The following is a 27,043-nucleotide window of genomic DNA, read 5'->3' as shown; positions in this document are numbered from 1 at the left end:
AGGAAACTAAAAGCTTAGGTCAAAAAGCCTACTTTACTTCAGTATAACCTGTCTGGCCAGCATAAAGTACACAGCTTTAAACAGTGGTCAAGATAACTTGACTTTGTGGTACATAGACACACAATTGGAGGGGTGAAGTTTTTAACCATAACTTAACATATTATAATGTGACCATTCTACCTTATTGCTACAGCACTTACAGTTTGACTTGCACCGCCTGCTTTGGACTGCGGTGTTGGCTGGGTAGGGGCCGCCCTGTGACCCCCAGGGGCAGTCGGGACCTGGGGTGGGGGTCGTCGCTGACTCCCTGGGGCTGAAGGCACCGGAGAGTGGGGCTGCATGGAAATTGAACATCAGATCATTGACACAGTAGAACTGAATGCAGCAAAATTGACATCCACACCAGACATGCTGTACATATGTGTAGGAAGCAAATAATGTATGTCAACAAGAGTCAAGGAAGACAATGGAGGTTTATCCATTGGACAACATACATTGTACAATATACATAACTTGGAGAGATTAATCATTTCAGTTCACTAAGCATCAACTTTTCCATTGTTTAAAAGTTATAGTTTCAAGGCAATACAAGGCTGTGACATGGTTTATGTTATACTAGTTAGCATTCTTCAATTTTCCATACCAAAAGAATTATCTTCTGGTGAAACAAATAACAGGAAAGATAGAATGTGTGGAAACCATCATCAGGGGGAGGAGATGGAAATGGATATAACGATGTATTGACATACTGAGAACAGCACCAAAATGGAAGAGAAAAGAAGGTCGACCTGAGATCACCTGGCAGAGAATAGAAATGGAGAATGGAAAAGAGTTGGAGAGTTTCAATCACACATGGGACAGCATCTAAATGTGCTACCCTACATGGAGGGGACTGGCAGTAAGTAAGTCAGCAAGAAAGCCCATGTCCATGCCCATAGCCAGAATTTCGTATGTGGGGTTTTTTTTTTGTAGATTTTTGGAACTTGAGCTTGCACCAAAGGTGCAAGCCTTTAAGGGGGGTTTGGAGGCATTTATTGCACTTTTGAGAGGATTTCAAAGTATGGCACAGAGACTGTAAAAAACAGACTGCTGTCAATAGAGAATTTACTGATCATTCTTTCTGGGTACCTCCAAGTATGTGACTATGGCATGAGGTAGCATTCCGTGCAATGCGTGTTAAGAGTGAAATAAGTACATATCGAGTTCCCATAATATGGTAACTGTGGCTGTAGTGCTGTGGGTGGCAGGGGAGAGCTCGATCGGTTGGGGCTTGGGGGACGGGACAGGGGAGGGGTCAGGGGAGGGTTGTGGGGACCGTGGGGAGAGGTAAGGGTTCTGATACTGGGATAGCAAACAGAAAGATACTCAACTCAAAATTACTCAAGCCTCAAAGTCATTTTACAAACAGGAAGACGAAAAGACAAAAACACCAGAACTGTGATGTAAGGTTGCAAAATGACAAAATTAAAGCAAAAATTAGATACGAGAGCTGTGATATACCTGCATAGTAGGGGGTACTGGTGATGGTGCTCGAGGAGGTTGGGGAGAGGGGGGTGCCAGGTAAGGGTTAGAGAACTGACAGGAACATAAAGACAGTACACAAGAGACTGTGAACTGCAGCCAATAGTACAGTGTACATAATGTAGTCACAACAGTATTCATACAGAAAACAAGTAAAGCAACAGAACATGGACATGAAAATGGAGACAAGACATGGCCTGAACCAAGGAGGTAACCTCCTTGCCTGAACAGAGTATGTGCAAGGAGGTTGGTACTAGTATGTATAAGTGACTCCATAAAAAAATGCATTTAAGTTTTTACTTCAACAGAACAAATACTGGTCAAGAGTATGGACACACTGGAAACGGAAACTACACATCAAGAGGATGTTTAAGTAGAGGTAAAACATATCTAATGTCTATTGATGGGTTACCAATAAGGCTAGAACTACAAAAATGTAAGATGCAAATAAAGCAGTCAGCATGTTGGATTTGAAGATTTTGTCCTTTTTCCTCATTCCTCACCTGAGTAGGAGGGGCTGAGCGGAAGGAACCACTGGCTGGCGGGGGAGCTTGAGGCATTGGAGGGGCTGCCGTCCCTCCACCGACTACAGGATAAGGAGGAGCACCTCCTCCTGCTGATGGGTATGGTGCAGGCCCAGGAGGCTGGGGCGTCGGCATGGCAACAGGCCCTGCCCCTCCTCGAAAGGCTGTAGCTGCCATAGCCACCGTCTGTCAGGGAAATGTGAGCAGAAGTTACTCAGAATCAAGTAATATTCTTACATGTGGTCCAAACGATATAATGCAATCTGGAAATTGAACATTATTTAGGGTTTAACCATTTCCTTCAGAAAAATAATAAATGTAATACGATATATTCATTGTGTAATGTGATATGAAAAATAAAAGGCAGCCTTTTTTTCACACCTGCACAGAAGATTAGGAATCTTTAAAGTTACCATATCTAGTTTGTATGTTACATGAATATCAATGATACAAATATGAATACAGTACATTGTAGTTACATGGGACAGACTGTGAAACACTACACTGCAAACTTAAGGTCTGGAAACAAAATAGGAATGAAGAAATCTACAATTCTACTACAATTCTATCACAAAAGTGAAACAAATTTACAAAATTAGGCAAATCAAATTTTTCTAATGTTAGTCCATCATAAAACGTGTGGAGTTCAAACTATAGGGGCTCAGGAAGACAGGAAAATGTAGCCTGGTATCCAAACCATCCTCTCACAGTGCAGGAGAGGAAGAAGAGACTTGGCAGCCATAATAGATTTGGATACCAGGCTAAGGAAAATAAAGGGTGATTAGGGATAGAACATGTCACACAGCAAGGCACTTACTGCTGCATCATCCACCATTGTCTGCATGCAAAACACCAGGGAAAAGGAATGGTAAGTCTCTTGTTAGACACATTGTGACGGGTCTTTAAAGGGGCATTCCACTCCACACGGGAGTGTTATTTTCCGATAGATATTAATTTTAGGAACTGATAACTGCATACTACTTCACATTATACGATAAAGTACCCATTTGCTCCACATGCCTCAAAAGAATTCAATGTTCTACTATACTCCCCAAGTACCCTCTAATTGAATTAATCCTATAGCTGAATACAATGCAAAACTTTTAGGTAAGGTTACAAAACTCATTTCAAGTTCGCTAAGAAATCTCGTCTTGTTCTTGTATTCTTTGCTATCTTATGAACAATTTGCCTTCTCGGTGTGCTTAGCGTACCTCATTTATTCCGAAAATATGTACGATAAACAAAGTGTCTATGCGTATAGGGAATGCATGGGTAGGGTCTGCATGGGTTTAGTGAGTGTCATTATTGTTTTATAAAACACGCATCACGTAATTCATCCCAAGTTGAATTCCACAAAATTCGGCTGATTATGTATTCATTGACACATTATCTATTGGAAAACAATACTCCTTTCTGGAGTGGAATGCCCCTTTAACATATGAACAAGCACATATGTATACAGTTTGATGGTTAGAAATAGTTTAATGGTTAGAAATAAAACAAGCTTTTCATAGTATCATAATTTCATATTACAAGTGTCTGGATTTCTTCAATGATGAAAGATACATTATTGAATCATTGCTCTGCTCTGCTTGTTATGTCCACATTAGGTAGAGTTTGAGAATAGTGTAAGAGAGTATTGATAGAGTACAAGTAAGTGGTACACCGCGTGTACCTTGGTGAAAATAAGACATACCATTTTCTATCTAGTTCCTTTATTATTCTAAGAAAGCTATTAAATAAAGGAGGAAGTAAAACATAAACCAACATAGATCATAAAACTTACTGATGTCTTTTTGCATTTACTGTCACCATAAGACATACAACTTACATTTCATTTACCCTATTGACATTGTAAAGAGTGTATGTACATGTAACATCACATGAAACAGCTGTTCTGAAATAGCTTTTTGGTTCAAAATCCCATTTCACAAACAAATTACCTGACAGAATTATACAATATACATGGAATATGTGTTCTCAATCAAACAACATCAAATTTACATCAGTTAATGTTATCCTTACATTCACAGTCATGCTTTTCTTCTTGCTCCTGGTGTAACTTGAGGAATCCATTGACTTGAAGTTCTAAATCTTCAGTTCTTCAGTTTTGTCTGCAGCATATTGTCATGCTGCAATATATATACTTCGAGGGCTCAATGCATTGCCGCAGAATATTCATGTATTTTTTTGTCTTTAAATTATAAAATTTACTACAGTACTGATAATCTCAAATCACAGAAATTACTTGTTACAATTTATCAGTATTTAAATGTATATGTAACACTAACATTAACACCAACACAAATATGTTACATGCAATGTTGCAATGACAATATAATACAATTCCTCCACTAAATCTAATCATAAATCATCACACAGCCAGGGGACAAGATGTATTCACTATTCTATAGAAAAGCTCAAGACACACTTTTGTTACAATGTTGACTGGTACAAACAAAATTACTGCAAAGGTCAAGAAGGGGTTTTAGATATCGCTACAGATATTTTATAAGGGGTAACTAAACTACACAGAGAGTGATAGTTACAGCAGTTAGTGAACATGGCAAAGCAGAGCATCCATTACTTAGAGACATTTGTGCTACAAATGAAATCTGAAAAGAAGCCAATCCTTGCACAATATAATGCCAGATGATAATGATGATGTGACACTTGCTATGTTATGTCATGCAGCACTGGACACTACTACTAATAATAATAATAAATGTAGTACTACTACTACCAATATACCACTTATTCTGGTAGCCATTGTGTAAGTCTTCACACCTGCTAGAGTATAATGCAAGTTTCATATGTTGCATCACTTGCATACAAGTTTCCTGTGCCATACATGAAAGAGGTTATCAAGAATATAAACAGTGTGCCATAAATCAAACACATAACAGTTAGATATACTGATACTAGTAACACAAAGATGTTTGTACTCAGTAAAGAAAAAAGGAATTCTAAAGAATCAACCAACAGTTATCTTCTTCCCCTGCCCTAACATAAATACTGTTTTCCTGTCATATCATTGTTACAGTTTGAGCAACTGAAGCTGTAGAAAATGTGACCTGACTATATATAGTTAACCTGTAAAGGTTTTTACTGACCTGGAAACCCAAGGGTGGCTGAGGGCTGTAGGGCAGGCCGGGTCCACCAGGGGGCGCCGGCATCTGGTCATAACCAGCAGGACCTCCGTACAAAGCTGGGGCTGGCGGTGCACCCGGCATGGGCATGGCAGCAGGACCCTGATTTGAATATACGAGGGCGGTTCAAAAAGTAATGCCACTGGTTTTATAACAAACTCATGTTTTCATCGAATGAGTTGAAATTTGGCACAAATGTACAAGGCTATATCCTCTTGAGATTGAGATATCTCAATTTGTGGTTCAGATTTTTATGAGCAACTGAGATGATTTTACTAGTAAGATGACCAAACCCTTAAAAGCTTGTCAGGAGATCAGTTCCTCTAGTTCTTACCATTTTAAGACTATGGTAGGAAACTGAAATTTCACCTGTATAATAACAAATGTCTCTATAGATTGCATGCCAAATTTCATGTTTGAACTCTCAATGGTTCAATTCTTTTGCCTTCCTTACGCATTCAGTCTGTTTTAGTCATTACATCTCTGGATGCTCTCAACACATCAGTTATCTAACCCGATGCATTTGGCCCGTACGTTGAGCATGGATATGCAATAGAAGATGCTACTGTCTCATTGTTATTATAACGATGTTACAGTAAATACAAATCTATTACTGAAGGTCTGACCTGAGGATATCCAGGTGCAGCACCAGGATATGGTGGGTTTGTGCTTGGGTAGCCAGGCTGCGGCATGCCCTGGCCAGGGTAACCACCCCCTGGGTAGGGATAGCTCATCTCCGCTCCTGTGTCGGGATTCCTGAAGCTGCTGTAAGTAGAATGTAAATCAACAAAATATCTTTTGATTGAACATGCAGGGCTCTACATAAGCAATGGAAGCAAGGCTATGCGGGTCACGGGTTCCTCACTGGGCTTCCAGTGACGAAAATATATTCAAAATGACGTCATCACTGGACACCCAGTGACGAAGAAAGTTCGGCACTAGTTTCCCAGTGATGAATTGCTTTGTTCCAGTGATGAAGCTCTCTCGGCACTGGAATTCCAGTGATGAACTTTGACTCGTCACTCGGTTTCCAGTGAACTCTGCTCGTCACTCGGGACCCAGTGATGAACTCCGCTCGTCACTCGGGGCCCAGTGATGAACGTCATTCGTCACTGGACAACGAGTGCGGAACCATCGAGGTCACCGGTTCCTCACTGGGTTTTCCAGTGATCGGTGACTCTTCGGCACAGGACACCAAGTGATGAAATTATTTCGGCACTGGGCTTCCAGTGACCATGTTCTAATAGCACTAGAACGTTCCAGTGCTGAGTTTGATGTGCAACAAAAACACCCTTATTCACATAACGCCATAGCCGTGTTTAACTGTTAGATTTGGTCCGGGAGTGTGAGGACTTGCAGAGGCAACGTTAGTATAACTATAAGTGCTAACTTTGAAATCCCCTCAACTGAAACGATGATTCCTTTTTCTTCAGTAAACTGAATATTTGTCATCACTGGTTCACCAGCTGAAGTTTCCTCATCACTGGAAAACTAGTGACGATAAATATTCCCCATTGGTAAGCCAGTGACGACACGACTTCATCACTGGATACCGAGTGATGAGAAATTTACCCGTGACCTCGGTAGTTTTGCGCAATGGAATAATGGTGCTGCACCTCCTTGTTATGATACAAGCACGAACTTACATGTCAAGCTTTAGATTTTGGTGATTTTGCTGATATGAAAGTTTGCTTATTTTTTTACAGAGTTTCACCATCAACTCCAAGACTCACACTCACAGGACCAGTTTGCTTTTACTTTGACTTTTCCTTTAAATTTCAAGATTGGTTCTGAACCATCGTTCAGCCTCAAGTCTGACTGTGATACAGCTATAAAGTTGTGCGTATAACGTCACGTACTGTATGTATACTGTGTCAGTATGTGTGCTGCCTTTGTACTACAGACTACGCCCCCCTCCCCCAACCACTACCAACGCCACTCAAAACATCGATCCCACTGCTACTCCAAATATAGCTGCTCTATCGACAAGCCAAGGTGCTAAAAAGTCAACACCTACCAAATAAGTATCTGGCTGCTGCCTTGTGATTTCTGTGTTACGAAAAGTGACCTAGCGGCTAGATAAACGAAGGCAATGATGGAAAAGTTGACTCACCAATATTATCTGGCTGCTGATTACCTCTGGTGCATGATGGGATACGACATACTGGCGGGAAATTTCAAAATTTCTTGCGGCATATCTGAGATTTCACAGACCTGCCTTCAAATCATGGGTAGGAGGAATTTGAAGAAAAAAAAGGGATTTCAAATTTTCAAATTTGTGGTACTCAAGTTTAAAATAAATGAGGGGAAGTGTATTTCCTAGGATTTTCCTCAATTTACCTACATAGTGAGTCATAGTGACGTTACCTAGTCCCTTGACCGGCTCCTGGTCGTTGGGAGGACAAGGTAGACATGAAGATAGAAAGTTATCTCCTGGCCCGTCTGTCTCTTGCTACAGTCAGCCTTTCCTGCAGGTTGAGGGATGTCCACTCTGTGATGTCTTGCCAGTTTTCCGCTGATACCCACGGCGTCGCCCTCCTTCCACAGTGCCCTGTAAAATTGTCTTAGCCAAGTTGTTGTGGCGGGTCAAGTGCCCGTACCACCGCAGCTTCCCTCTCTTGACTGTTGACAGCAAGGGTCTTGTGGGCCAACGAGGCTACGTACCACTCCCCGCACATACCTATTTGTTTTGCGTTCATAGTACGAAATTCCTCAATTTACCACCATGTATTCCACTTTATAGTACTTGACGCTACATGACCTTTGTCAAAAACTCCTCTTTATTTTGGAACGGGGCCCAACGTCTGAAAATAGACTACGTTTTCTTCTCTTTTTTTTTCTAATCTATCAAGACAAGAGAGGCAAAGCTGTTGCAATTCAATTGGGTCTTACCAGATGGATACGAGGGTGCTTGCGATTGGATCACAAAGGTTGAGTCTAATGTCTTCTTGTCACCATTCATGGAAAGTATTGTAAGGATCTCCTCACTTGAATACATTTTATTACTTGCATTATTTTCATCTTCAACGTGCAGTTAAAAAAAAGACATAAGATTGAGCCCGGTGGAGTTCTGTTCGTGTCTGCATAGGAGAATGGATGACGTAGAAATATGTTGCTTCTTTCTTTTGTGGAATATAACGTTATACCTGTCATACAGCATGCTTTTCTGACATTTACTGATGAAGATCTTCCGCAGCTGCGTTGTCACATACAACTGATAAGTCACGTTTCAATCCCTCATAACCAAACCCTTTGGATCGGTTGCAACAGAGCGTCGTCTGAAAAAAATTCAAAGAAAATTAAACTCAGATAGAATTGGGGCTTTTCTTTTCAAGTCAAACTTTATGATACCAAGACACCTGTGGGTGTTGTTTCTTATCCATGAAAAGTTATTCTGATTCTCCATGCCACACCATTATCATTAAGACTGCTATTTGTAAATGCATTATAGGCTTTCAACAGGTGTTCCATACTAATGATAGGCTAGGAGGATTAATTATCAAAGCGAAGGGATATGTTTTACTTTTGAATCCCTTTTTTATTTGTCCATCATTCCAAAGATGCACCAACTTGAGCATAGCAACGAAACATTATGGAACTACATAAGACTGAAATAAAAGTGGCCCAAACTTTCATTTTACTGATTCTATCGATGTTCTGATTCATATCGCCCCTAAAAGGTTATATGGTTGGTTCCACATGAGAAAACTACTGATAGACCACCTGCAGCTGCCGTCGAGGTGGTACGCACTTCTCCGAGGTCCGCATGTGGAAGATAAGTACCCGCCTTAATCGTTAAGGCTCCAGTTCTTTATCTCCTGTGGACCAGGCCAGAGTTCAACATGTCCGGACGGGGAAAAGGTGGGAAGATCCGATCGAAAGCCAGGAGTAGGTCGGCGAGAGCAGGTCTGCAGTTCCCCGTGGGGCGCGTGCACCGCTTCCTGCGTAAGGGCAACTACGCCGAGCGGATCGGAGCGGGCGCTCCCGTGTACCTGGCGGCCGTGCTGGAGTATCTCACCGCCGAAATCCTGGAACTGGCCGGTAACGCCGCCCGTGACAACAAAAAGACGAGAATCATCCCTCGTCACCTTCAGCTAGCCGTCCGCAACGATGAGGAGCTGAACAGCCTGCTGTCAGGAGTCACCATCGCCCAAGGCGGCGTGCTGCCCAACATCGCCTCGGCACTGCTGCCCAAGAAGACTAGCGGTGGGCACGGGAAGAAGTTCAGTGGGTCAAGTCAGGAGTACTGAAAACATGGAGGTGACTTGTACCGGCCGGCACTGAACGAGTCTTTGTGATCTTGGCCGAAATGGACTGTTTGGGGGCTAAGGCTTCAGAGTATTGAACGAATTGAATATGGCTGCTGAGTACTCAAGAGAAGTAACGACAAGCAGTTTATCCTTATCCAAGTCGACTTTTGATTTCAAAACGTCTTTGCGCAATATTCCTCGTGGCATTAATATTGTCACGCAGATGGACTACAACTTCACCGTGACACTTGCTTACAGCCAGGACATTAATCCTTGTTTACAGTAACTATATACACTTTTCTGGCCAATGAGGTTAAAAAGGCCTCCCGGTCCGGTGATACTAGTACTTCATGACGCTTTCAGAGTTTTGCATATGCATGTAGTATTAAAAAAAATACTGATCAGTGTCGATAGCAACCTCATGCTTTGTTTGCATTTGTTTGTCGGACAACTGTTTAATACATTAAAGCGACTGATAGTTATATACACTGTAGAATACAACAAACGCACCGTCAAAACTATAATATAGTTTTGTTCTAAACATGTCCGATATTTGACCAGTTCATGGACTGAGCAGAAGACTTGGGTGAGCTATGTTATGACCATTTAAAGACAATGAGTAAAAGATAAAGAAATGCAGAATCCTTCGTTTGTCTCTATTCCTTTCATTTGACTTGCCATCTCAGGTTACACGTGGCACATTGTTAAACAAATTTGATGATCATGTTGAAAAAGGGCTTTATTTACATGAACCACACAAGACTTGGCAAGAAATATACATTTGTCAACATGTCCAATTTAGGGAAGAGGGAAAAATCAATCTTTTTTAAGTACTGCTTTGACCAGACAGACTATTATAAAAGAAAGCATTGCAAATGTTTATTTCCTATTCGTAGATCGTCTTCAAGTTACAAGCACATTTATGGCAATTCACAGAGCCGTGGAGAACAGACCGGAAAAAATGGCCGGTCAAAAAAACGTAAAGATTTTCTACCTAACATCTGCTTGGAGATGAACCAGAGAACTCTGGGAACGAGAGTGGTCTGCCCAGGCGCCATGACGATTTTCGACGCTAGCGAGTTTACATCGTTACTTCTGACAGAAGAGTGAGTTTATTTCTATCCTAGCTGAGCTGAAACGCAGCCATAGTCTCTATATATGTCTTTGGTATAGTTGAGTGCTCATCAAGTAGGTATGATTTACGTAAACCGATCGGGGGTTGAAGCTTTTGTGACTTTTAGCTAGTGATGGTCCAAAATTGGGGGAGGGGGGCGTTTGCGTCCATGATGATTTCTTAGTCGAAACAAATCAAGAAAACCCTATCGCACGAAGTTTTGATTAAGATACTTCACAAGCCTAAGATGCACACAGATTACTTCAAAATTTGCCGCGTGAAGCTATGGCACTTAGATGCAGTTTTATGGAGTCCTAAGAGAAGACAATCTCCACGTCCTTCTGCGAAGTAATTTTTTATTGCCTTGTTTACAAAAAAAAACAAAAAAAAAACGGATGGGACCATCTCCTTATGCATCTGTATGTACTATCACGTTTCCTGTGATTTTAACAAAACTGTTGAAAAGACAGTTGTACTTTATTGTTGTATAGACTATTAACGTTTGATATCTTTCTACAACTAGTTGTCTTACAAATCAAATACCATTCCCCACCAGCTAACGTTATCTGATGGCACTTTAATCAGTGATCCAAGAGTAAGCTTTGTCAGCATCAAGTGGCGTACCAGCTAAGTCTGAAGCCTAAAGATGCCTCTTGGAGTGGATACATCAGACTTTCTTCAGGAGAAGGTGAAAAGAAGTGAGCGGACAATTAGGGTGAGTGTATTACTTTCTATTTTAGTATTTGATTAAAAAAAAACATTGGTCTATTGGTCTGGGTAAATTATGTTAAGTACAAAGTTACAAATTTCTGCATTGAAAGTTACAGTTTATCACCCTTGTGGTAGATTTTTCCAGTCTGACACTCAACATTTATAATTCTCAAACACTGTTATGGGTATCAATCACGACCGTGACCCAACTCAGCAACTATAGGGTGGCGACTGGAGTTGGGCTGACTCTTTCTTCCATACACATAACAATGTACAAAGTACAAAACTAAGTGACCACCCCCTCCACACAAAGAGTACCTCTAATACCCCCACCCAAAAACAGAAGAAGAAGACATGTGATAGCAGATGGATTTTATTGAAAATTGGCCATACAGAGATGTCTAGTAACAGTTGTTAAAGCAAATGTTGTATATGAATTATAATAACTCTGTCGCTCCTTCCTGCAGCAAAGAGATGAGCGTATTGCAGCATTGGAAACAGAAAATGCCATGCTGTATCTCAAGTTGGCACAAGTGAGTGCTCAAACTCTACTTACATCATAATATAATCCTTGGAAACCCTAGCAAGTGCTGTACTTCATTTTTTCCTGTCCTCTTAGAAAACCCATGGGCATAGATTTTGTCATGAGAAACAAAAAAAAATTCTGTCAAATATTCTGAATGACTGATGTTGTCTAGAACACAAGTCTTCATTTTGAGATTTCATAACTCATATTTTTCTCCCCAGTGCCAGGGAAGTGCTCAACATGAGCGACAGAAAAGTACCCGACTTCTGCAGATGATCAAACTGGACCATGACTACAAGGAGAGGGTGTCACAGGAGCTGCTGGAGCTGTCCAAACAAGTCAAGGTCATCAATGCAGCACAGTGTTTAGTCTTGTCTAATACTGTAAATGCAGAAATGTTCGCAGTGGATTTATGTTCGCGGTTTTCGCGTTGGCCATTTCACCGCGAATTTAAAACCATCGCGAACATTTTTCCAGGGCATTAAGATGCTACAGTGCATGGTGCTACCGCAAAATTAAAACCACCGCGAAAATTCCTTTTTCCCGCTACCGCGAAATTAAATCCCCGCGAACTTAAATGCATTTACAGTATTCAGTAGTGCTGCTCAAGTACCAACTACAATTTTGCACAGTATTTCTCTAATTTGCAGTTACAGATAACAAAAGAAGTATTTTGAGCCCTCCAGTGGTCTACTAAGATTGGTAAGCGGTTCCATGTATGAACCACAAGGTTACTGGTTTATTCTAAGCTTTACTTTACTATATTCATAATCCATAAATTGCACCTTAACAGTAGGTATTGTAAGTCCTCTGAACTTAACTGAAGGATATATAAAACAAGAGAATCATTCAATAAGTAAATTTTTCTTTTCAGGTTCTGAAGCAGGACTTGGGTACAATGAAGGCAGCCATGAGACAGATGCCACCAGAAATGGCCCTCATGTTAGAGGGTTTCAAGAGACAAACTCTCAAAGTACAGAGGATGTTCCTGTCTGAGAACCGAGGACTGGAAGGTATAGTGTACATAAACATTTTCTATATCTTTGAAGTTTGATTGAAAAAAAATCAGAGCATTTGAGAAGACGCATGTATTTATATTACTTCTGTGACATACGTTTGATAATTGGAAGTATAACTACACCTTACACACTGTGTCCTGGTATACGTAGGTGTGTCAATGTGGCATAACGGTTAGAGCATTTGGCTCAGAACCAATAGGTTCCGGGTTCAATATTTTGACACGCCCCAATGTTTTGCTTTGGGAAAAGGCAGTTTACATGACTTTCCTAATTTGTTGATGGAGTGATGCCCACTGCCCACCTCTCCGCCAATCTCTGTAAGATGTGGTAAAAAACAGATTTGTCGTAGCAATGTGCCAATCTGCACATTCGCCACCTATTCACCTTAATTTTCTATAATGTAATTATGTACTGTGTTCTAACCCAGGCTTGCAAAAGAGAATTCAGGAGCTGGAAGTCTCGCTTGTGACTGCGAATGAGCGGCACGCACGGGAGAAGAAACGGAGGCAGATGCTACACAACACGCTGGTAGAACTACGGGGGAACATCCGCGTACATTGTCGTGTCCGACCGCTGATGGATTTTGACACTGGAAGTGACGAAACAAGTACTCTTGGAAGGTAAAGAGTTTGTTCTCTATAAGACATGACATATATGTCACCTTAACTGCTATAATGTAGTAACTGCATTGTACAATTTTTATTAGGTTTCATTTTCATTTTGCAGTTTGTTATGATGGCCTTGTACATGAGCCGAGTGCTGTCTTGTTTATGTTTGTTTGTTTGTTTGTTTTCAGACAGGGAACATTGTCAGAACAAGTTGTACATGTCGTTGATGATGTAAGTAGTAATCCTTATTGTTTGCTTATTAGGCCATGTTGATTTGATTATATGGATGACATCCTCTGGGAACTCCAAAACTGATGCGAGCGAGCGAATAAAAAAAAAGTTTGGCCAAAAAAAAAAGTTGCCTCCAGTATGAAATCAAAGTGGCCATGAAGGTTGAACATAGGACTAAACACACATAGTATGGTATACCAACAGTTAGGTGTAGGGACCAGTACACTATACGGATGCAAGACATTTTTTTTCTTCTTGGACCAATCCGAAAAAAACAGACCTGGAAAAACAGAGGAACAAGTTTCGCCAATTACAAAATGGACATACAAAATGGACATACTACTGTTTTCTGATACTTTTTTTTCAATCTACGGAATATTTGTGCTCATTTTACAGCTGCTTTACACAATTTATTGTGTGGTCAAAAACTTCTTTTTTTTTTTGAAAACGGCCGAAAATTGGTGCGAGCGCGGATGTCATCCATATAATCAAATCAACATGGCCTTAAGATAAGGGGGTGATTTTAATTAAAGATTTCTCCTTACAAATGGTTGATCTATGGAAGATGCATAATCATCATTATGATTATCTATCATGGACAAATATATTCACATACTCTGTTATATTGTGTATCTTTTGAGGTATGTGTCAGATTGTACCCACCTGTCTACATTGCTATATTTATTGATAGTATCTAAAATGAGAATTCATTTTGTAAGGCACTCTGTTGAGCTGTTACCAAATCTGTTGAATGGACCTTTTTTATTCTTCAGGAAACTGTTGTTGTGAAAGCCAGTAGTAGACCCGGACAGGGCACCAAGGCTTTTGAATATGAGAGGTAAGACCCCTGATCTGTGAAAAATGTCTTTTATTTTATTTATTTGTTCAGCTGTTTGTTAACAAACAGCCAGGGCTGCCCAACTAGCCGTAGGCTATTGTCAAGGGCTAACCCTGTACATGTTCGCAGATGTTCGCACACGATGGGTTATACCGCCCCTTACGGGGTGACACACCCGTCCGGGTGAATGATGTAGATCACCATGTGGCTGATACGAGACAGAGGTTCGCCAGGCCTCCATCCGTGTGATTTGAAGTGATTTACCAACTCCCGACAGAAGGATTTGCACCAACGCACACCGCACCATCGCACGTGTGGGGGTTCTTTAACGTGCGTGGGGTGTGACTCTCCCCATACACGGGACCTCCATTTAACGTCCTATCCGAGGGATGACTCATTTTTCACTTGAGTAAAGTGAGGAAAGTCGTGTAAAGTGCCTTTCCCAAGGGCACAAGACCGGCAACACGGCAGGCGGATTCGAATCGGCGACCTCTCGGTCACGGGCCGAATACACTACCACTGTGCTTCGCGGCCCCACAACTGTTTACACTTAAACATGCGGAATACGGCTGCATTGCTGGATGGGTGAAACAGGAAGTTAGCTGGTAAATTTGAATACCAGGAATGTACATACATAATTGAGACATAATACACTGCAAAATATGCCAGACAGATTCCTTCAACCAGCATGGCATCTGTGGCATCACACACAAACAGCCTACGTCACACCAAAGAATGTCATTCTGCTTTCAATAGGATGGGATGTACATTCAGGGATAAACAAGTCCACTAGCCCTATTGTCCAGGGCAAGTGAAAGTGCTGTTCGGGCAAGTGCATGTCCTACCCCACTTGTCCGATTGGGCAAGTAAGATTTTTCCATTGATTTGAGTTCAATTTTGATATACTTGTTACTTTTTACAGTCATGACATCAAGCAATTGTCTACAGAGAATTCCATTGCTGGAAGTGAAAATGCATATACTAGTAACAGTGACATTTGAATTTTGGGCAAGTGAAAAATCGGTTCGGGCAAGTACATTTTTATTGTGCTTGCCCGATAGGACAAGTGGATTTTAGAAAACTTGTTCAACCCTGACATTTTTGTTTGCCATGACTGTTTGTAAATGTTTGCTTGTTTTGCTGTATCTAGAGTATACGCCCCTCTGGAATGTCAGGATGCAGTGTTTGAGGAGGTTCAACCTCTCTTGACGTCACTGTTGGATGGGTAAGTGCTGAATCTTACTCGTTGTAACAAAGATGAATGTTACATTAGAAGCCTTTTATTCATTCATACAATTCAATAGAAATGAATGTATTAACAAGATACATTTGGTACACAGTTCAAATGCAGGTCTCCGGTATGTGTACATTTGCCATTCTAGACCTGTTTAAGATCTTATTGTAGCTTTTAGTGTTACACGTGACAATTTTTCTGAATCTTGATTTGTCAACCTGTACAGCTGACATTCATCAGCATCTAATTTTAGAAATTCCACATAAAGAAAGTCTACTTTTGCCAGTTCATAGCTAAGACTTCATACAGGCACCAGGCTATCCTTCCACTATACTCTGATTGCATCAAAGGCCAAAAACAGCTACATATCTAGGTAGAATATATAGCAGTATGCAAGTGTAGGTTATGATTTTTTCTAACAGTTTACCATTCTGGATATTTGTATTTTAGGTACAATGTGTGTATCATGGCCTATGGGCAGACAGGGAGTGGGAAGACCCACACAATGTTGGGCCCTCCACAGTCTAAAGACTATGGCTATCATGACGAGGAACACCACAATCCACAAGAAGGGGTCATTCCTAAAGCTACGAGGGAACTCTTCAGGTCAGCAACAACAGACAAACTTGTGTAACCTCATGCCTCTATCTCTTTTTCCTTAGAGCTTATGTTAATGTGTCAATCTGGAAGGAAACTACTGATGGGCTTTCAATATCTTGTTGTATCGGTCACACCGACACATTTCCTTGATTCTCAAACATTTTAAAGTAAGAACAATGCAAGGTAAAACAGAGAGAAAGATATGAATCTGACTACACATATGTTCACTCTTTAAAACTTTGTGCGCAAAGGTATACCTGGTCTTTAGGCATTGTTTTTATGATACACGTCACACAGACTGCTTGCCGAGAAGCCCCCTGACACCCACACGGTAGAAGTGTCCGTGGTGGAAATCTACAACAACGATATCAGGGACTTGTTAGGGGGAGACGACAGGAAACACGACGTGCTGACAGCTGGTGACGGTTCACTTGATGTTCCCTCTCTCACATACAGGTAAGATCTATACCAAAGTTATTGATCCTACAGCTGCTTTGTGGCTATCAGTGCTTGGTCTACTGTACATTGATGGATATTTTGTTAAGACAGTTTTGTGTTCATCAACATAGCATTCAAGTCAGCCATTTAGCTTAAAAACATGTCCAGAATGTAAATAAACTATTCATCTATGCTGTGTTGTGTTTAAATGAGCACAGTCCTTGTATGGATTTATGATCTAAACAATCTAAGAAAATACTCAAAAAAGCTATGAGACTACCTTTAACTTACCTTTGATATATATGTTTATTGCAAGTTCTTGCCCTAGGGCTAATTGCAGGTACAAACAACATGTAAAATAAGGAAAATACAAAGGTGCTAGGAACTACATTCTATGACTATGCTATGCTAGTGTACATTATACTGGTTTTGTTGGGTTAGACTTCTTCTCTTTAGGCAGTGGAAGACGAATTTACCCACTTCTTTTATAATGTGTGGGTTCTTTGATTTTAATATTGATTTAAGATTGATTTTTCATTGTCAGGAATAGTTGGAAAGTAAGCGTGTATTTTGGATACACTCATAAATAGTTGGTTTCTTATATCATCATAAAAAGAACAATTAGTGATAAAATGACTCTCGTCTTCCACAGCATTTGAGGGGCAGCTATATTTACAAAACCTCTCGGACACAGGTAGCTTCATATATCTCCCCTTTTGATATAAAACTGAGACAAATGTTGTTCCTCCTACCTGTGTAGGACTGTTGAGGGTGTACAGCAGGTTATGGAGCTGGTGCAGTACGGGATGAAACACCGCGCCGAGGACGCGACCCTCATCCACTCCCACTCCAGCCGCTCGCATCTCATCGTCACGCTGACCGTAACCGTGAACAGTGGTGTCGTCACGCCCACCTCGCCTATAACTGACTATAACGTGTTTGCTGGTGAGTTTGCTTTTTCCATTTCCAGGCACATTCATTGTACAATCAGCATACGATCGCAAACTGAGGGCATTCTTGTGACAGTTGTGCAAATTCATCTGTCCTGTTACAGAAAAGGCTGTCTTAAATCCTTGTCGGCAGTTGGTTCTGTCACAGCTTGCTGAAAATTCATGCGACAAATGTAACAAGTGCTGACAGACAAGTTGACTTTAAATTTCCAGACCACCAAATGCTTGGGTCACAAAGAAGGATTTAAATGATATGTTTAAGGATGTGATAATCTCTACACAATGCGCAAATAGGTGCCATTAGTATTAGTCATAAATGATATCTAATATCAGTACTAACTATTTCTACTACATTTTACTTTGTATATTGTTGGTTGTAGAAATTTACTGAAAAGTCCATTTTGTTGTGTTAGTAACTAAGGTTGTATAATTCTGTATCACCTGTAGTCCCCCAGTCAGCGCCACCGAAGAGTGAACGTGGCAGGCGAACGCTTCCCGTACCGTCCTCCCCCTCCCCAATCCCACACCACATGCACAGCAAGACGAGGTCACGGTCACCGTCGCCAGCCAGACCACCCACGCCGATAAACTGTTTCAAGACTAAACTACAGCTGGTGGACTTGGCTGGGAGCGAGTGTGTAGGTAGGTAACATGTGACAGCATTGGTGCGACTGTCACCATATTAGTCTCCTATCTGTATTTTTAAGTATTTTTAATAAGTAAAAAGTAGGTACTTGTATTTCAGTGAATAATCAGAATAAGTAACCTGACAAGTAGTTACGTGTAATAACTGCACCAAGTTTTCTTCCTCTCAGTCTATCAAATAAAAGCAGGACTGGTATGATTGCCCTCTTCAACTGACTCCTTTATCACACCTTACTCTACCTTAGTTGCTGTAGATGAGAAACTGTTTAGAGTTCAGATATTTTAGACAGCCATGTGACCTCACACACTCAAACACAACTATCCGGTTTATCATCTGTCAGGGCTCGAAATACTTTTTTCTGCATACCTGCACTGGTGCAGGTAACATTGAAAATTACCTGCACCAGACAAATTTTACCTGCGCCACTCTGAATTTAGGAAGTATGGATCAAACTAAAATTGTTCAGGAACCATAATTGCTTTTTTTCTGTTATACTTTATTGCTGGTACATTGTAACAGTCAATACAGCTAATATTATAACAATCAAAATACACCTACATCACAGGACATTAATATGTATAAAACCCAGTATTATATGGATCAGTGCAGGTTAGGTGCAGGTAGACACCAGAAATACCTGCACAGCTCCAATTTTATCTGCACTAACCTGCATATGCAGGTGGTATTTCAAGCCCTGTCTGTTGTTTCCTGTCAGGCGAGGGTTAGGCATCCTGGTGGAGACTTGATGACAGTTAGCCCACTCACCTATAAAGATATAATTGTTATTCATGTTCAAATTTGGCCAGCTACAATCAGGCTTTTAGCTAGGATTTATAATAGGGAGTCCAAACTTATTGGTGAGTCGCGGTATTAAAGTGACTATTGTAGGGGGGTCTGGGGGCATTCACCTTCCATGGTGCAGAGTTTTTGATGATTTTGAGTTTAAAAAGACTTTTAAAGTGCATTCTTAGGTAGCCTGACTAAAATCAAGCCCCTAGCGGCCGGCCCTACAATTGCCGCCACCCGTAGGAGCTTGATGTCAGGTCCGTCTAAACCTCGCGGATATTGTCGGCAGTGGGCCTCCATATATGGTGCTAATGAGATGCAAAAGTCACGCGCGCCCGCCGCCGGCATGGCACCCAGCGGAGCCGGTTGCTACGGGCCTGTCGGTCGCTACGCAATGATGGATGTCGGCCGGCCTTTGATGTGCCAAAAAGTTTCGTTTCAAGAAATAAAACATATATTTAAATGGAAAGTTTGTCGTCATTTCTTTTACAAAATGCAGTGAAAGCATGCTGACGCAAACAACACAAATTCGTTACGAGCTGAGCTGCATGTTTACACAATCGTATTTATCAATATTATTCTACGCTACGATTTAGAAGTTTGTCCATAAAATATACAAAACAGTTACGAAGTTCACGTTGTGCTACGATGTTACACAAGAAAATGTCCGCGTCATCTTAGCGTGCAGACAACAACAGCAAAAATGTCGTCGCAGAAAAAAATACAGAGCCACTACGGAATATTTGGTGTAAATCTACGAATTTCTAGGCAGAAATACAGTCAAATTCATAGCGTCAAAGCGCAATATGTAAGGCGTGTTTTTTGTGAGCTACGAACAATTCGGAATCAAACCCTCATTACAAGAATCCGCCGCCACCCAAGCGTACAAACAACAACAATCAAGTTTCAAAATGGCGCCGACCGTGCGCCGCATGGTTCTCACAAAGTTATTTCTGCGGCGCCGCATCGAGGTCGGCAACCTTGAAGTCTGGCGATGTTTTTTTGCGTGAAAATTTTGCGATCTTGTTCGTTCCATGGCGGGCGACTTCTTCCAGAAACGTCTTTTTGATCGAATGCGTGGCCGATTCGAGATTCGCTGACGTCCCTCACAAGTATGTATGTGTATGTTATTTCTAGTCATGTATTTTTCGGACTTTAGACATGTAAACGACCGAGGGTTTTGGTAATATTCATGCTATTTTTTCACACATCCGACTGAAAATTTAGCGCCTCCTTCACAACGCTAAAATCAAGTGACGCGAGTTACTCCATTTTCCACAAAACGCTATAATTTCCAGACGCGAGAATTTCAAGAATTACAGTATTTGATCGTCTCTTCCTGAAGCGGCTTCAGAGGCCAGGGACTCCCAAAGTCCGCACACACCGTCTGCAGGACGTTCCGAAACTCTGGTGTTGTGCTGTCCGTCGCCATTTTTCTGAGAAATGCACGCGGGGGATCGATCAAGTTTCCTGTCCCCGCCTACTACTCCGCCCGGCCTGGCGCCGGGGATCACGTGATGGCTGGGCGGTTACCATAGTAATTCCTATCCTGGCTTCCTATTGGTGACTCCAGAAACTGGAATGGTCCGCGCGGCTTAGAACTGTTCTGCCACAAGCTCTCGGGGGGAGGGGGTCATTAAGCCCAGCCGGCGAGAGCTTGTGTAAACACAGGCTACATTCTTAGGTATCCCAAGAGGCAAAAATACTGTTCCAGAGGTCACAGTAGAAGACTGCGACCACAGATGACCTGGTAGCATCCCTGGTCAATCAGAATTTCATGCTTGTCAGACGATTTTCTCCCCAGTGTAAGGGCGTCCAGGGGCATAAAATTTCTTGTTATTCTAAGAAAAGTGCGTCCAGATGACGCGTTGACGCATGCCTGGCTTAAAGCCTGGCTACAATAGTGGGTGGGTAAATTTCTTTTTCGTGTAGTACGAGGTAACATGTGTCTAACTTTTTAACCAAGAAACTTGAATGTATGCTTGTTATAGGAATGTCTGGTGTGACTGGAGCAGCCCTCAGAGAAACGTCCTACATCAACAAGAGGTGAGTTCTTAATGATAAGTTTTTAAGACTTAATATCTATACACAAAATAAAGCCCTTACCAACAAGCTTTCGATCAGTCCTCTGATCCTTCTCAAGTTGTAATGACCCAAAACCTAAGTCGCACTTCCGGAACGGAAGTGTGACGTCAGTAAAGGGTCAAAGGTGCTTGGCAGTCGGTATCGGCCCCCGTCTCTGTTGAGGGAAGGTTGATGGGCTCTGATGTAGATAGTCTTAAAAACTTATCATTATGTTAACTACCGTCACAGATGAACTTGCATTCAAGTATAAGAGGTGAGTTCATTCTTGATTCTCTTTTTCATTTGTCCTTAGCAATATTTCAAAAATCACCAAAGGGTAAATAGTCATTTTCAGCACATGCATGTATTCCATAGTGACATCGTCAGTACGTGTATGTATGCAGGGTTGGACAACTTTTCTAAAACTCACTTGTCCTATTGGGCAAGCACATAAAAAATTTACTTGCCTGAACAAATTTTTCACTTGCCCAAAATTAAAATGTCACTATTACAACTAATAGTGGTGTATGCATTTTCACTTCCAGCAATGGAATTCTCTGTTGACCATTGCTTGATGTCATCACAGTAAAAAGTAACAAGTATATATCAAAATTGCACTCAATCAATGGAAAAATCTCACTTGCCCGATCGGGCAAGTGTTGTAGGTCATGCACTACACTTGCCCGAACAGCTCTTTCACTTGCCCGGGACAATAGGGCTAGTGGACTTGTCCAACCCTGGTATGTATTCCATAGTGACATCGTCAGTACATGTATGTATGTATTCCATAGTGACCTATTTTTGCCTGCCCAGTCTCTCAGCCCTTGCCGATGTCCTGGGAGCTCTAGCTGAACACCGTGCCCACGTGCCTTACCGCAACGCCAGGCTGACTCACATGCTGCAAGACTCCATTGGTAAGTGATCTCAGAGCTTTTTCAAGACTTGTGGCACATGTATTTTCACACAGATTAGCCATTGTTACTTGGTGTATTCTACCAATTAAGGTATGAAGTTATTTGTTAGTATTATTTGTTATCATTTAGCTGTTAAAGTCATTAGTTGTCATTTATTCTTCTGTTTTGTCACCCCGTTAGAATTGCTGTTGTTACAATTTTTGATTGAGTAAACCAAATTTTCTCAACTTTCGCGATTGGAGCCTCTGTCGACAGAGACTCCACTGGGATCTCTACCTGTAGAATTGCCAATCCTGCCAGATCAGTCTCTACCCTGACATATATGTCGGATCGAAGACAAACGTCACTTCGTTATGGATTGTTCTCGATATGATGATAAATGCACAGAGCTGTTCACATTACTTTCCACTTGCTCTAAAGACTTTGCTACTCTCTGTTCGATAGATAAATTCAAGTACATTCTGGGAGGCGATAATCTACATTGTGTACAAGCAGGGCCCGAAATACTTTTTTCAGCCAGGTTGTCCAAGTGGCAACCTGAGTCAAAAGCCAGGTTGCATCATCAACATTTCAGGTTGCCCCACTTTCAAATTGTTACTTTCTTCAAATCAGCTACTTAATATTAATAATAACTTATCGATTATCTTTTCTTCCAGTTATATGTAACTATGTAATATGTTTTATGTTATCAAAACCTACATACAAAAGCTTATGCATGTAGGTGGGGAAAAGCAGTGTTCCAACTGCAAAATTTCAGGTTGCTCAGTGTGCAATCTGGGTTTAAGATTAAGTTGCGCAAAGCAAAATGAGGTTGCATTTTCAAGTGGGCAAGTGGGTATTTCAAGCCCTGGTACAAGTAGGCAAATATATCCACGATTGTTTATACCGTAGGACCAATAGTGTAAATGACATGCTAGACCCTTTATGTTGATGTATCCATACCTATAGATATCCATATATATGTGTTTAGTTGTACTGTAAGTAGTTGTTATACATGTAGACCTTACGAAAGTCGCTGTACTTTTGTCGCGTCAATAAAGATTGTTGTCAATGTTTTCTGATGAAGGAGCCTTTTCCATGGTGTTGATGTCTGCGTTTCCCAGGTGGAGATGCCAAGTTGCTGGTGATGTGCTGCGTGTCTCCCGCCCAGCGCTACCTCTCCGAGAGCCTGCAGTGCCTCGGGTTTGGACAGAGGGCGCGCCAGGTCCAGCGTGGACCAATCAAAAGGAAGTTCATCGCTGCAGGTGCGACGTTAGGAGAACCTCAATTCCACTGTAAAACTGAACTTAACATTTTCTGTTGATAGGTTTGGTTCCTAGTTGGAAAACTGTCAACTAAATTATTTGAAAGATATCAAGTAAAATATTTTTGTAAACTTCCATTTACTAAGTAGTCATAACCCAAAACAAATTATTACCAGAGAAAATATTTTTTTTTGCTGTCACAGACCTTTAAAAGTATCGATAGGTTTTAGTTAGGACATGTTGAATGAATTATACTTTATACAGTTTGCTTGATTTAACAAAATAGTAAACACAAAGCATATGAGATTGTACACATTTGAAAACATATGTGTCATCTTTCCTCTGTATGTAAAGTGCTTTTTGAAAGTTGACATTTAGTTTCACATAATTTTTCCAGGTCCAGCCATAGACACAGGGAGAAGTTCCCCCCGCCCAACATCAGCTCTGTCCAGAAAGGGTCTCCAGACTATCTAACCTCATGGACTGTCACTGAGTAGGGGTGGGTACCGGTACAGAAAATTCAGGTCCAGGTCCGGTTCAGGTCCAGAGGATCAGTTCCAGGCCCGGACCTGAACCTGGACCTTATTCAGTATGACTCATGCCAATGGTCCATTTCACTGCAAAGAAATCTGTTTGGTGGAGTATTAGACTTACACTGGCATTTTAAAATCCTACAACGCTAACTGCACCTGTACGATTGGCTGTAAAATTTGGTAGAAATTACTACAAAACTTCTCTACTTCACTCTTGTTATTTTCTTCCACCTGCAAGCACCAAAACGTGTGAATGCCTGATCAAGTAATCTGCTAATTTTCTAATAGGTCCAACATTCGGTCCACCTAATTTTTTCAGGTCCGGTTTTTCTGGACTGGCCCAATAAGAAACACCGGTTTTGTACCGGTATGCTGTACCGATACCCAGCCCTATCACTGAGTGATGAGGAGTGTTGGCAGACACACAGACTGAAGGGAACACTCCTACATTCCGCCACCCCTATCTTTGACACCCCTTTGTTATGACAACCCCATATGTTCTGATACCCCATATATGTTTGACATCCCTATGTTCCCATACCCCTACATGTATGTCCCAATGCTGCTTCATGTATGTTACATGCCCCTTTGTTCCAAAACTCAATTGTTCTACACCCCTATGTTCTAACAACCCCATAAGATCTGATGCCCCTATGTTCTGACTCCCCTTTGTTAGGATGCCCCTAAGGCCCAATCTACACACAGTTTTTACCGATATCTGTGGAGATGTCGGGAGGGATCTAGAACATAGGGGGCCGGACACCCATGGCGCTTGCAGTCATAAACATATAGCGCAATTTTCCAAATGGCGTTATATGCTAATGAGCCTTCCCGAAGTCAGGAAGCATCTACACGGGCGCGAAGCTGTCGGGGACCCCTGCTAAGCTATTGTTAAGCTATCGTACGAACGGTTCGGCCCTTTCGGGAGAAATTTTCCCGATATCGTAATGGCGATATAGTAATTCCATCTAGACGATGAAAAAAAGCTGTCGGCGAGAGGTTGTAGGCTCGCCGATATCGGGAAAAACTGTGTGTAGATCGTGCCTAAGTTAGACGTCCTTATGTTCTGACAGCCCTATGTTCCAACACCTCTATGTTTCCACACTCCTATGTTCCAATGCCATTATGTTGGGGTTAGGGTTTGGGAGTGTCTGAACATAGGGGTGTCAGCAATACTAGTTTGTTAAGGTCTCAGAACACAGTTTTTCGCCTATGGGGATTTACATGGTTAAGGACCCCAAAGTGAGGTGGTTCGACGACTCAAAACCTATAGAAAGGTGCAGATACAATTTACAAGAATTTAGTATGTTGAAGTCGAAGGTACGACCTACAACATATCTGAAAATGAGCATAGATTTGCCTGCTCGTTTTTCTATAAAAGACACTTTGATTTGACCCCCAGCGGAGGTCATGGAACTGCAGGCGACGAACAGGAAGTGCCGGTAACAGTATCAAGGCGCAAATTCCCGCTGGCCGAAGGAGCAACGTAATCCAACTTATACCGTATCAACAATGATATATTCCTCTACCATTCACCACAGTTTCCACCTCGCTGTTGTACACGGAAGAATAACTACGGCCTTTGCAAGTACTGCGGTGCACTATTTTAACCCGAACTACTTTTGGGGACGGGGGTCGCGTATAAATACTGTGTTCTGAGACCTTGAACCAACTCGACCTTGGATTTCTTTTCATTCATACAATAAAACTAGTCAAGATATAAAACCGTACCAAGTTTTAGAACAGAAATCCAAATGGTTCCTGAGATATGGCCAACTTTGCACTTCGGCGCCTAGCACAGGTGTCGGCCCTGTACAAGGACTATCTGAGGGGCCGCTAATTGGTCTCATTATCTCAACAAATTTAATATTCTGGTTGACTTTTTCTTCTACAAGATGCTTGCCAGACCACATTCTACCGTTCTGAGTGATTTGGATTGGGGGTTAGTCTTTTTTAGGGCGGAAAAGGGGGGGGGGGGGTCGAGCGGGCTTTAGACCGCACTAAGTCCTATACTTAAGCATAGGGAGCGGTCTTGGCGGCCGTTGCCATGGTAACGGCGGTTCTGACGGTAACAAAAACGTTACAGTTCAAGTCAGCCGAGGTCAATTCCTAACATATCAGTCGAATTCAATGTTATTACCCGTCCCTGGGGAATTAACGCTGTGATTGAACCAACTCGACCTTGGATTTCTTTTCATTCATACAATAAAACTAGTCAAGATATAAAACCGTACCAAGTTTTAGAACAGAAATCCAAATGGTTCCTGAGATATGGCCAACTTTGCACTTCGGCGCCTAGCACAGGTGTCGGCCCTGTACAAGGACTATCTGAGGGGCCGCTAATTGGTCTCATTATCTCAACAAATTTAATATTCTGGTTGACTTTTTCTTCTACAAGATGCTTGCCAGACCACATTCTACCGTTCTGAGTGATTTGGATTGGGGGTTAGTCTTTTTTAGGGCGGAAAAGGGGGGGGGGGGTCGAGCGGGCTTTAGACCGCACTAAGTCCTATACTTAAGCATAGGGAGCGGTCTTGGCGGCCGTTGCCATGGTAACGGCGGTTCTGACGGTAACAAAAACGTTACAGTTCAAGTCAGCCGAGGTCAATTCCTAACATATCAGTCGAATTCAATGTTATTACCCGTCCCTGGGGAATTAACGCTGTGATTCAAGGTCTCAGAACACAGTTTTTCGCCTATGGGGATTTACATGGTTAAGGACCCCAAAGTGAGGTGGTTCGACGACTCAAAACCTATAGAAAGGTGCAGATACAATTTACAAGAATTTAGTATGTTGAAGTCGAGGGTACGACCTACAACATATCTGAAAATGAGCATAGATTTGCCTGCTCGTTTTTCTATAAAAGACACTTTGATTTGACCCCCAGCGGAGGTCATGGAACTGCAGGCGACGAACAGGAAGTGCCGGTAACAGTATCAAGGCGCAAATTCCCGCTGGCCGAAGGAGCAACGTAATCCAACTTATACCGTATCAACAACGATATATTCCTCTACCATTCACCACAGTTTCCACCTCGCTGTTGTACACGGAAGAATAACTACGGGCTTTGCAAGTACTGCGGTGCACTATTTTAACCCCAACTACTTTTGGGGACGGGGGTCGCGTATAAATACTGTGTTCT

General features: G+C 41.7%; 3 protein-coding genes across 6 annotated transcripts in view; 2 read left to right on the top strand and 1 right to left on the bottom strand.

Moving 5' to 3' along the window:
* The window catches only part of LOC118411559 (annexin A5-like), a gene marked incomplete in the record, with an annotated part of 18,807 nt that extends 11,490 nt beyond the window's left edge, over positions 1–7,317 (bottom strand). The window contains 6 exon segments of the mRNA XM_035813916.1: positions 201–335; positions 2,025–2,231; positions 2,863–2,883; positions 5,159–5,296; positions 5,821–5,959; positions 7,212–7,317. Coding sequence (XP_035669809.1) covers positions 201–335; positions 2,025–2,231; positions 2,863–2,883; positions 5,159–5,296; positions 5,821–5,928 — 609 coding nt within the window.
* Positions 7,318–8,956: 1,639 nt separating this feature from the next.
* LOC118411488 (late histone H2A.2.2-like) lies at positions 8,957–10,187 on the top strand. The gene has a single exon (XM_035813780.1). The coding sequence runs from the start codon at positions 9,037–9,039 to the stop codon at positions 9,442–9,444; it is 408 nt and encodes a 135-aa protein (XP_035669673.1). The 5' UTR covers positions 8,957–9,036; the 3' UTR covers positions 9,445–10,187.
* A 259-nt stretch (positions 10,188–10,446) lies between these two features.
* LOC118411487 (kinesin-like protein KIF25) overlaps positions 10,447–27,043 on the top strand; it is a 31,142-nt gene continuing 14,545 nt past the window's right edge. The window contains exons 1-18 of one of the 4 annotated variants that reach the window (XM_035813776.1): positions 10,447–10,550; positions 11,115–11,273; positions 11,737–11,802; positions 12,017–12,139; positions 12,670–12,808; positions 13,242–13,434; positions 13,611–13,653; positions 14,427–14,491; positions 15,642–15,716; positions 16,176–16,331; positions 16,623–16,781; positions 17,524–17,708; positions 18,161–18,355; positions 21,137–21,191; positions 22,023–22,123; positions 23,227–23,367; positions 23,765–23,853; positions 24,294–25,088. In XM_035813776.1, coding sequence (XP_035669669.1) covers positions 11,205–11,273; positions 11,737–11,802; positions 12,017–12,139; positions 12,670–12,808; positions 13,242–13,434; positions 13,611–13,653; positions 14,427–14,491; positions 15,642–15,716; positions 16,176–16,331; positions 16,623–16,781; positions 17,524–17,708; positions 18,161–18,355; positions 21,137–21,191; positions 22,023–22,123; positions 23,227–23,367; positions 23,765–23,841 — 1,842 coding nt within the window. In that variant the 5' untranslated portion in view covers positions 10,447–10,550; positions 11,115–11,204 and the 3' untranslated portion in view covers positions 23,842–23,853; positions 24,294–25,088. Of the gene's footprint in view, positions 10,633–11,114; positions 11,274–11,736; positions 11,803–12,016; positions 12,140–12,669; positions 12,809–13,241; positions 13,435–13,610; positions 13,654–14,426; positions 14,492–15,641; positions 15,717–16,175; positions 16,332–16,622; positions 16,782–17,523; positions 17,709–18,160; positions 18,356–21,136; positions 21,192–22,022; positions 22,124–23,226; positions 23,368–23,764; positions 23,854–24,293; positions 25,089–27,043 lie in introns of all 4 variants that reach the window. The other 3 variants (XM_035813778.1, XM_035813777.1, XM_035813779.1) reach the window with 3 other exon arrangements.

The sequence above is a fragment of the Branchiostoma floridae genome, chromosome 3, assembly GCF_000003815.2.
Source record: "Branchiostoma floridae strain S238N-H82 chromosome 3, Bfl_VNyyK, whole genome shotgun sequence".
Taxonomy (NCBI): Eukaryota; Metazoa; Chordata; class Leptocardii; order Amphioxiformes; family Branchiostomatidae; genus Branchiostoma; species Branchiostoma floridae.
Note: the sequence above shows the minus strand (reverse complement) of the source record. Positions and strands in the feature narration are given on the sequence as shown.

Excerpts from the sequence above, each read along its gene's own strand:
- LOC118411488 (XM_035813780.1), top strand. The coding sequence starts at position 9,037 with ATGTCCGGACGGGGAAAAGGTGGGAAGATCCGATCGAAAGCCAGGAGT.